Source organism: Nylanderia fulva, unplaced genomic scaffold, assembly GCF_048542155.1.
Source record: "Nylanderia fulva isolate GAGA-0341 unplaced genomic scaffold, ASM4854215v1 Scaffold24, whole genome shotgun sequence".
Taxonomy (NCBI): Eukaryota; Metazoa; Arthropoda; class Insecta; order Hymenoptera; family Formicidae; genus Nylanderia; species Nylanderia fulva.
In genome coordinates this window covers 956,662-968,080 of record NW_028190304.1, presented here as the reverse complement: position 1 = coordinate 968,080, position 11,419 = coordinate 956,662, and the positions used below count along the sequence as shown (strand labels likewise).

The following is an 11,419-nucleotide window of genomic DNA, read 5'->3' as shown; positions in this document are numbered from 1 at the left end:
CTAACTAAGCCTGTGCGAAGAGTACTATATAACACCTAGGGAGGACTTAGTCGGCTTACAAAAAATGTCAGTCTCTTATATATTCACGCGCGTTCAATTGGGCGCGTGCCCCGTACTTTTTACTAATATGTATTTTTGTTTATTAAAAATATTATTTATTTTATTGTAGAATTATTTGTCTGTAAAAAATATTTTTGGAATATTTTTTAGAATCATATTTTCAAAAAATAAATAATTTTATTGACTGGTGAATATTTTGCGGAAAAAATAAGTAAAGAGTTTGACATATAATATCTTTTAATTTTTTAAAATTATAGAAAATCTTAAATATATGTATAGGATCGTCATTTATGGAAATCGAACACTTTGAATTAGATTTGATTCGAGAAAAAGAGAGAATAAATGAGGGTGTAGACGAGACTCCGAGTTAAAAAATAATAATAAATGTTTATTTTACACACACGTACAGACAAAACACAACGGACACGTTACGGTAGGTACACAGTTTAAGAAAAAAAAAAAAAAAAAAAACATTCCTCCTTCGTTATTGTCAGAGTATTGCATAGTGCCTATAGAACACAATTACAGATCTAAACGTGCACAAATATCTCCGATATATCGACCTTATCGTGATGTACATACATAACAATTACGCTCTAAACATTAACGAGATGATAGATAAATGCAAAGACAGGTAGACATACAAATTGCGAAACGAGCAAGAGATCGAAATCGAATTATCGCGACGTGCGTTCTTACGATTAATTAATTAATCCGAATATCCATGATTCTCATCAGAATAAAACGCGCCGCGATATGGACGGTTGTGTCTCGAGTCGTTAAAAAAAAAAAAAAATAGAAAAAAAAATAGAATCGGCACATTATGACGTTTCCTGAAGGACGATGGTACTCGAACCGGAAACTGGCATGTCCGACGGTGGGGACGACGGTACTCCGAGATTGTGGGTCAACGAGTGTCTCCTCAGATCGCAATTCCTGCGAAAGACCTTGCCGCAGGAGGCGCAATGATACGGCTTGATGTCCGTGTGCGTGAGAAGATGGGTCTTCAGGTTGCTCCTCTGATTAAAGCTCCTGGCGCAGACCGGGCATTTGTGCGGGGATTCCTCCATGTGCAAAATCTTGTGGACAGCCAGCGTCCTGCTCTGACAGAATCCTTTGCCGCACTCGGTGCATTTGAACGGCTTCTCCTTGCTGTGTATATACCTGCAACGTGGAAAAGAAAATCCAGATTGCAAGCGTACGCGTCATTTTGACGTTTGACGTTTCTGAAAAAAATATTTATTCAATTCGAATAAGTATTTATTTCAATACTGTCAAGTCGCATCATTTATTTGGAACTAATAATATTGGTTGAAAAATATTTGTTTGATAGAACAAAATCCTTTTCAAAAACAAATAAATATTTATTTGTTTCGCGTAAATAATTTATTAGACAGTATTTTGAAATAAAGATTTATTAATTTAATAATTTTTTTTCAGTGTTTTTGTTACTTGAAAACGCTTTTTTCGATTTGCGAGACAAATTATCTTGCGACTAATTTCTTTTTAAATATTCTTTTCCGCTTTCACTGAAAAAAAGTTTGTTCACTTGGCTAAACCCTTCAACTAAATTAGTATTTTGTTAATTAAATATATTAGTATTTAAGTCAAATATACGTTTTGTAAGATTTAATGTCATATTTAATTTACATATATATATATATATATATATATATATATATATATATTCGATTAACAAAATAATATTTAATTGAAAGGTTTAGTCAAGTTAACAATTTTTTTTAGTGCAGAAAATAATACACCTTTTATTTCGTTAAGTTTTATCATGCTCAAAAATTAATGATGGTCTAAAAAAATAATCATCAAATACACAACGCTATTAATCACAAAAGTCATGATAAGAGATGAAAGAAGAACATTCTCTTTTCAGATTTGCGAAAATCATCTTGCGACTAGTTTCCTTCTTTCTCACTCTTAGAAAATAATGCAGCTATTATGTCGTTAAGTTTTGTCATACCCGAAAATTAATAATGGTTAAAAAAATAATAATCAGGTATAATGTACATGATGCTATTAATGACGAAGTTTGAAAAAGTCGTGACAAGATATGAAAGAAAAACATCTCTTTTTGGTTTGCGAAAATCATTTTGCGATCAATTTCCTTTCTCTCTTTCTCTCTCATAAAATAATGTAGTTTTATTTTGTAAAGTTTTTTCATGAAAATTAATAATATAGTTTTTAAAAAAATCATTAATATGTTGTTGTTAATAACAAAGGTTGAAAAAGACGTGATTTTGAATCTTACAACTAATTTTCTTTTACATTATCTCTCTTTCTCATAAAATTATACAACTTTTTTGTTAAAGTTCTTTTTAATACTCAAAACTTAATAATCATTTAAAAAAATAATCATCAATAAATATATGAAAAAAATTTCTTTTTGATTAAAAATCTTACTTTTTCTAAAATCATTTTTCTCATAAAAGTATACTTTTATTTTGTTAAATTTTTTTTAGTATTTGAAAATTAATAATCGTAAAAAAAAAAAAATAGTACGAAAAAATACAACGCGCGCTATTAATAACAAAAGCTGAAAAAAAATCGTGACTGATATATGAAAAATGAATGAATGTATTGTGACATGTTGTGCATTAAAATGTAATATACACGTCATTCGATCATCGTCGTAATTACGCGAGGTGGAGAAGGCGGATTTGTCCGTGTTCGTAAATCGCACACCGCGGTGCGTGTAATTAATTGCGACGCGATAAAGAGATAAATACACGCGGCGGTCTTTAAATCTTCTCTCCATCGCACGAAGGAAAATGAATTCGATAAGTAATCTCACGTATATTCGCGTAAACCGCCATCGAAACTCTTTTACGCACTAACGGTCAACTCAATTTCCTTACGTAAAGTGTCGTCGCAACATTTATTTTCTTCTCTGAATGAGAATTCGAAACTATTATTTTAATCGATTAATAATATCTCGCATGATTCACACAAATGCAAATGTAAAACATCTTTTAGTATTTCAATGTTATTGTCATAAATGCTCGTGTATATTATTAATTTACGTTATTTATTATTATAATTTATTATATTTAACATATTATATTTTGACTGCAAGTGTCAATGTAATGTATATATAATAATGAATACAATAAATCAAAACTTGTATAAATTTTAATATTGCAATATCATTATAATAAATAATATTATAATTTATTCTACACTGAAAAAACTTTGTTGACTCGACTAAATCTTTCAATTATATATTATTTTGGTATAATTAAACATGTAAAAATATTTAAATTATAAATATAATATGTGTACATTAAGTCTAAGAAAACGCATACCTATATTTAATTTCCTTTTCTAATTCGATTTGCATATACTCTACTTTAATACTAATATATATGTTCAATTAACAAAATAGTGATTTAGTTGAAAGGTTTAGTCAAGTTAACAAAAATTCTTTCCAGTGTATTAAATCATTACTATTTATTATAGCAAAATATTATTTGCGTAAAAAAGTCAACATACAATAATGACTCTAATAAATTGGTAAAAAAAAAAAAAAGATAGAAATAAAATTCAAACAAAACTTTTTGCAGTAGCACCAAGACCGAGGAAAACTCATCAATTTGTACCTCATTAATAATCTATTTTTCACACAATGGACGTGAATCGCGCAAAAAATGTTCAAAAAATATAAAACACATTCATAAAAAAAAAAAAATAAAGACCGTAAAAAGATGCTCGGCGACGTTCACCTGTGATCTCTGAGATGATCCTGCCGTCGGAAGGCCTTGCCGCAAATGTCGCAGGAATACGGGCGCTCGTCGGTGTGCGTCCTCTCGTGAATCAGCAGATTATAGCTCTTGGTGAACTGGCGGCTGCAGAACTTACAAATGAACTGTTTCTTGGGCCTGGAGGTCCGGCAAGTCCTCGGTACACTCGAATCCACCGCGACCGAGGTCTGATGATGCTGCGTCGTGGACGAGGTAGAGGACGAGGACGACGAGGACGAGGAGCAGGCCGACGAGGAGGTCGACGAGGATGCCGGGAGAACGACGTTGCTCGTGGACGAGGAACGCGAGACCGACGTCGTCGCGGTGGCGCTCGCACGATTATTATTCCCCTCGGATATTCGTCGCAGGAGCAAGTCGTGGTGTCCCGAGGACGTCGAGCAACCGGAATTCGTCTCGCTCGTGAGGAACTCCGGCGAGAGCAGCGCCAAGGCCAGATTGTCATCTGTCACGAACTCCAGCCGGGCCTCATCGTCCTCGGCCGCTCGGAGCAGCTGGTCCACCGTCGGCGCGTCGTCCTTGACAGTCGTCGACGAGGTCAGGATACTCGAGGACGAGGAGCACCTTTGACTGGAAGTCGCGCCGCTCGCGTGAAGACGATGAAGGGTCAGGTACGTCTCCAGGGCCTGGAGGTTCAGGGCGGCCGCGGCCGCGTGTCCTGGGGGTAGAAGAGCCGCTCGTTGAAGAGCGGAGAGCAAAGCGACGCTCTGGAGTCGCAGAGCGACGCTCTGAAACGCGAGATTTGGCAGCTCGGAAGTCACGAGGGCGCCGTCGAGCTCCTCCGTCACGTGGTCGTCGGCCTCGCGCGGATCCGTCGCGAGGGTCGCCGACGAGGAGGACGACGACGAGGTCGAGGACGAGGACGAGGGGACCATTACGAGTCTCCGTGGTTCCTGTTCCTGCTGTCGCTCGTTCTGCTGCTGCATCCTCCACCGGCGTTGGGACCGTCCCGGATTAGCCTCTGGAACGCGAGTCCCGCTGGTATCATTGGCAAGGTGTGATCGGTGATGGATTTCAGAGACACTCCTGGACGCACGATCACATGTTCTCGCCGGCGAGACGAGTTCCTTGGAGAGAAGATCCTTCAAGAGTGTACTTGGAAGTCGGAGAACGACGGGTAACGTTAAAGAGGACACGCGCGCGCGATGCTGGCGGTGCGAAAGCGCCCCGAAGACTGTCCCAGCCCGTCGCTGCTGGGCGCTGCTGGTGGAGACACCTGGTGGCAGGTATCCGAGATGTAGAATGGGCCCGTTCGCGGGAGGAGAGAGAGAGAGGCCCGGTCACAGCTGGCCCGCGCGCGGTATCGTTCGCCGGCCCCGTCATGCGACGACGCTTCGCGGACCCGGGCTCGCATGGGGTCTCTTCTGACGTTGGGTGCAGGTTTGCGTGCCGCGACGCACGCGCGTGCGTCCCGCGGGGAGGGAATCCGGAAACTGTTGGATCGCGATCGCGATCGCGGGGGTCAACAGCTGTTTAACCCGCGAGCGAATGCGCGCTTCGCGAATCGCCTCGAATCGCATTTTATATGTGTAATATTAATATGTATTATAGAGATATATTTATACATGTGTATATTTATGTGTTTGTACACTGAAAGAAAATTATTTTTAATTATTCGAATAAATATTTATTTCGGTACCCGTTTATACATTATTTACCATATTTAAAGCTATGTATAGTAATATGGATTTGTCGTGAGAAAATATTTATTTCGTATAAAAGAAATCCTTTTCCAAAACAGATAAATATTTATTTGTTTCAAACGAGTGTGTGAAGGGAAGTATTGAAATATTTATTTGAATTTAATAGGTTTTTTTAATGTGTATGTATATGTATTTATAGTGAATAATTTTAGATATAAATATCATGCGAGATATGAATACATGCGAGAACAGCTGATTCGGGATAAAGAAATAATTGACTTATCTAATATTGATTTGTCGTGAGAAAATATTTATTTCGTATAAAAGAAATCCTTTTCCAAAGCAGATAAATATTTATTCGTTTCAAACGAGTGTGTAAAGGGAAGTATTGAAATATTTATTTGAATTTAATAGGTTTTTATTAATGTGTATGTATATGTATTTATAGTGAATATTTTTAGATATAAATATCATGCGAGATATGAATACATGCGAGAACAGCTGATTCGAGATAAATAAATAATTGACTTATCTAATATAGACATTCAAATTGTAAAATTGAGATTTTATATACTATAGATTATTAAATATTATATTTCTTAAAATATTAACAAGTTCTATAAAAATTTTGCCTATATTGCAAAGATAATTTTATGCGAGGAAATAATAATTTAGTTTTTTTTAAATGTTTTTATTATTTTTATATGGAGAGAGAAAGAGAGAATTTAAAAAAAATATCACCTTTAACCATCTCTTTATATCTAAAAAAAAACTAATTCCTATATAAGACAAAATGATATATAAAATAAGAATAGAGAAACAATCTTACGGTTTTCGCGGTAATTAGTTCTATACTTAGTTTAATAATTTTTAATTGCATTATGCATTTTACGAGGGGCAAATTATTAACGATGCGGAGAGATCTAGCCAGATTTTCTCCAAAAGTTGAACTATGGATTTCGATTGAGAAATCTATAAAGATTTAGAATTGAAGTGTAATATTTTAGGAACTCAATTCTACACTCGAAACCTAAGAAAATTTATTTGCTTTCTCTAATATTTTCTTAAATTTTCTTTAATAAGGTACTAATATTTTTATCATATAATTAATAGCCGCGTTTTGCAAATTTAATAATATCTATTCCATGCAAAAAATGCAAGAGAGAAAATATATTCGATATATCAATTGCCTCAATTTCCGAAATCATTAACATATAAAGTCTTTAACTTACAAATACGGGACAGATTGATTTTTCCGAGATGCAAAAAATTTGCATTCATAATGCAAAAACAAATACAGAGAAATCTTATTTGCTTATTGCTTATTTGTATAAATTACTTGATATTGGAATTTATTTTTGTGGAATAATATTTAAAAATAATAAAAGTTGAAAATATATAAAGATATTACTGATAAATATTATATTATATTTCACAAATCTATTGTCTTAAATGAATAAGATTCGAATAAATTAGACTAAATAATTATCTTTGGAATATATATCCATCATTATGTGTGCATATGTGTATATGTAGAAAAATGCACAGATAACGATATATAATTCATAAATTGGATATACTTAATCTTCATTATGCATGAGCAGTTTCGCCATTCGTCTTATAAAGTATTTCTGCAATTTGAATTATCATTTATATCTTTTTATTGTACCTTACAATTTTTCTAACTTCACTTTACACAAATATAATTTATCGAAGACAATTGACAATGAAAAAAGTGTTAAGAAGGTACAATGTATTATATCACTTTGTGTATAATAAATTGTTAAAATATCTATATATTATAATTATCTAAAAAATATAATTACACAAAAATATTATTATTAAATTTTATGAGTCTATTGTTTAATTTGTTAAATAATGATTAATAAAAAGAGACAGAAAGAAATTAAATAAAACTATAAGAAATATAATATACAGATTCATATTCTTATATAAATATAAATATCAAAATATTTGATATACAATTTTTCTTTTTCTAGTCTTCTTAAAATTTTTATACAGATAATTACAGTAAGTACATAAAATATAATTTATGTTACGTATTTTTCATGTTATCCTTAACAGTCATATAAATTAATGAATTTGCTAATCGATTCATAGAGTTCTCTCTTCTGAAAAAAATATTTCATCATAATAAAGATACTCGATAGAGAAATCCATCAAATTACTAAAGATTATTCAACTAATGAGAAATTATAAATCGAAAGTTATATAGATAATTATTTATTCCACGTTTTTTTCTCGCATTAAATCTTTTACGTGCCAATCAATAAATCAAAGACGTAGATTTTCCATTCAATTAAAAATATTATCGATCCATATAAAGTTTTCGAAAATTTATTTTTAACATTGCGTACAATATTCATCCGCAATTATTTATTCCGCGTTTTTTTCTCGCATTAAATCTTTCACGTTCCAATCAATAAATCAAAGACGTAGATTTTCCGTTCAATTAAAAATATTATCAATCCATATGGAGTTTTCGAAAATTTATTTTTAACATTGCGTACAATATTCATCCGCAATTATTATTCCACGTTTTTTTCTCGCATTAAATCTTTCACGTTCCAATCAATAAATCAAAGACGTAGATTTTCCGTTCAATTCAAAATATTATCAATCCATATGGAATTTTCGAAAATTTATTTCTAACATCGCGTACAATATTCATCCGCAATTATTATTCCACGTTTTTTTCTCGCATTAAATCTTTCACGTTCCAATCAATAAATCAAAGACGTAGATTTTCCATTCAATTAAAAATATTATCGATCCATATAAAGTTTTCGAAAATTTATTTTTAACATTGCGTACAATATTCATCCGCAATTATTTATTCCACATTTTTTTTCTCGCATTAAATCTTTCACGTTCCAATCAATAAATCAAATACCTAGATTTTCCGTTCAATTCAAAATATTATCAATCCATATGAAGTTTTCGAAAATTTATTTTTAACATCGCGTACAATATTCATCCGCAATTATTAATTCCACGTTTTTTTCTCGCATTAAATCTTTCACGTTCCAATCAATAAATCAAAGACGTAGATTTTCCATTCAATTAAAAATATTATCAATTCATATGGAGTTTTCGAAAATTTATTTTTAACATCGCGTACAATATTCATCCGCAATTATTTATTCCACGTTTTTTTCTCGCATTAAATCTTTCACGTTCCAATCAATAAATCAAATACCTAGATTTTCCGTTCAATTCAAAATATTATCAATCCATAATAAAGTTTCCGAAAATTTATTTCTAACATCGCGTACAATATTCATCCGCAACACGACTTTGAACATATACGGAGGAGCAATATCGGCGCTTAATTCGAACGTGTAATATCTCAATGAACTTCGCCGTTGGGAAGTCGAGTGAATAGTAAAATGCCGTCGTCAAACGAAAAAAAAAAAAAAAAAAAAAAAAAAAAAAACAAGGGACATCATCTCTCCCGCGATACTGATGCGCCTCGTGTTCCGACTCCGGCTTCAACTCTCAACTCTCTCGGACTCGGCAAAGCCGCAACAATTTACGACGGCAATTAATGCGCGCGAGTAAGCCGTGTATAGCGCCTATAGTTAGCTGCCTCTTCGGTGTCGGGGCGCACCGAAAGCGAGGGAGAAAGAAAGACATTCCGTACACGCGCGTGAGATGAGGAAAAAAAGGGCGACTGACGAGAGAGAGAGAGAGAGAGAGTCTTCCGAGGAAAGGTGAGAAGGAGAAAGGGAGTAGAAAAGGGTGCGGTAAGGAGGGAAAAGAGAGAGAGAGAGAGAAAGAGGGTCGAACCAAGAGAGGCATCGGGCAGACTAAATAATATTATAGGTGGTGTTCTCACGGTCCCGGGACGCCCGCGGGCCAACTCGTCACCCCTTTCCTCTCCTCCGTCTTATTCTCCCCCCCCCTCTTACTCCCGCGCAAGCTTCGCCCACGCCGGACCCTCACGGAGGGCCCCACGGAGTCGCTTGAGTCCCGTCGGAGTGGGACCGAGAGCGATGCCGGACGCAGACGAGGACGCACGAAGGGGTCAGAGATCACCTCGCGCTCGCTGACCGTCACCGTGGATGCTCGGCTTCTCTCTCTCTCTCTTTCTTTTCCTTTCCTCGGCGTCGAGGTGGGCCCTTTTCTCCCTTTCGTAACTTTGATGCCCAACTCTCGTTCTCTCGTCGCGAAAGTTTGACAGGTTCTGCCTAGTTAATCAGGTAGCGAGTTAATTGCCCGGCTAGGACGTAATACGCGAAGGTTTCGCGAAATTTTATCGCTGTTCATTTTCCGAGTCGAGATAAAGGGCCCGGTTTAGATAAGGGGTTAAGGGGGGGGGGAGGGATGATGGTATCCGCGCACTTCCGACCAATCTCCGCGTTCGCGTCTCACGAGGTTTCATTGTGAGCGCGCGCTTCGGCGAGGGATTGTCACAACTGTATTAAACATGCGCGAGTCCCTCGGTACGGTACAGTAATGTCAATGCTCTCGCGATTGTACCTCGTGACCTCGGGATACGACGATACGGAATCTTCACACGAAGCGCGAGCGCATCTCATCTCGTTGCGTCACCGTCGGAATTCCATGCTCGAATTTTTCACGCACGACATGACATCCGCGCGCGCTTAGGAACAGTCCGAAGACAGTGTTAGCTTTTTATGCGAAATTATTTTTATTTTCGAAGTCAGACGCATAATTTGTTCATTATTTTATTTATTTTGTGAAATAATTAAAAGAGAAATTCATAGACAATTTTATTATTTTATCTGGCTCTTATCCGGCTCAGTCTGAAGACAGTGTTATCTTTTCATGCGAAATTATTTTTATTTTCGAAGTCAGACGCATAATTTGTTCATTATTTATTTATTTATTTTGTGAAATAATTAAAAGAGAAATTTATAGACAATTTTATTATTTTATCTGGCTCTTATCCGGCTCAGTCTGAAGACAGTGTTATCTTTTCATGCGAAATTATTTTTATTTTCGAAGTCAGACGCATAATTTGTTCATTATTTATTTATTTATTTTGTGAAATAATTAAAAGAGAAATTATAGACAATTTTATTATTTTATCTGGCTCTTATCCGGCTCAGTCTGAAGACAGTGTTATCTTTTCATGCGCAATTATTTTTATTTTCGAAGTCAGACGCATAATTTGTTCATTATTCATTTATTTATTTTGTGAAATAATTAAAAGAGAAATTTATAGACAATTTTATTATTTTATCTGGCTCTTATCCGGCTCAGTCTGAAGACAGTGTTATCTTTTCATGCAAAACTATTTTTATTTTCGAAAAGTCAGACGCATAATTTATTTATTTTGAGAAATAATTAAAAGAGAAATTCATAGACATTTTTATTATTTTATCTGACTTTTATCCGGCTCAGTCTGAAGACAGTGTTATCTTTTCATGCGAAATTATTTTTATTTTTGAAGTCAGACGCATAATTTATTCATTATTTATTTATTTTGAGTAATAATTAAAAGAAAAATTCATAGACAATTTTATTATTTTATCTGGCTCTTATCCGGCTCAGTCTGAAGACAGTGTTATCTTTTCATGCTCAATTATTTTTATTTTCGAAGTCAGACGCATAATTTGTTCATTATTTATTTATTTTGCGAAATAATTAAAAGAAAAATTTATAGACAATTTTATTATTTTATCTAGCTCTTAGTCCTTTTTATAGCTAAATTTGTATTTATATTTATATATATATATTTTGTTTTATATAAATATGTTTTTTTAAATCGGCCAACAAAGCCAAAGCACGAAAAATTAATTATTCGGAACTGTATCTCTTGGTTTGAGATCACTAAGTTCCATATATAAATTAATCTCGAAACTTACATATGGATTAGTGATCTCAAACCAAGAGATACAGTTCCGAATAATTAATTTTTCGTGCTTTGGTTCTGTTGGCCGATTTAAAAAAAAC

General features: G+C 34.5%; 1 protein-coding gene across 1 annotated transcript; it reads right to left on the bottom strand.

The window, feature by feature from the left end:
• Window positions 1-427: 427 nt before the first annotated feature.
• Window positions 428-5,094, bottom strand: LOC114934300 (uncharacterized). Its single transcript, XM_029306975.2, has 2 exons — window positions 3,798-5,094; window positions 428-1,224 (listed from the first exon to the last, which is right to left on the bottom strand). Exons 1-2 carry the CDS (start codon window positions 4,757-4,759, stop codon window positions 882-884), a joined length of 1,305 nt encoding a protein of 434 aa, XP_029162808.1. The 5' UTR covers window positions 4,760-5,094; the 3' UTR covers window positions 428-881.
• Window positions 5,095-11,419: the final 6,325 nt, after the last annotated feature.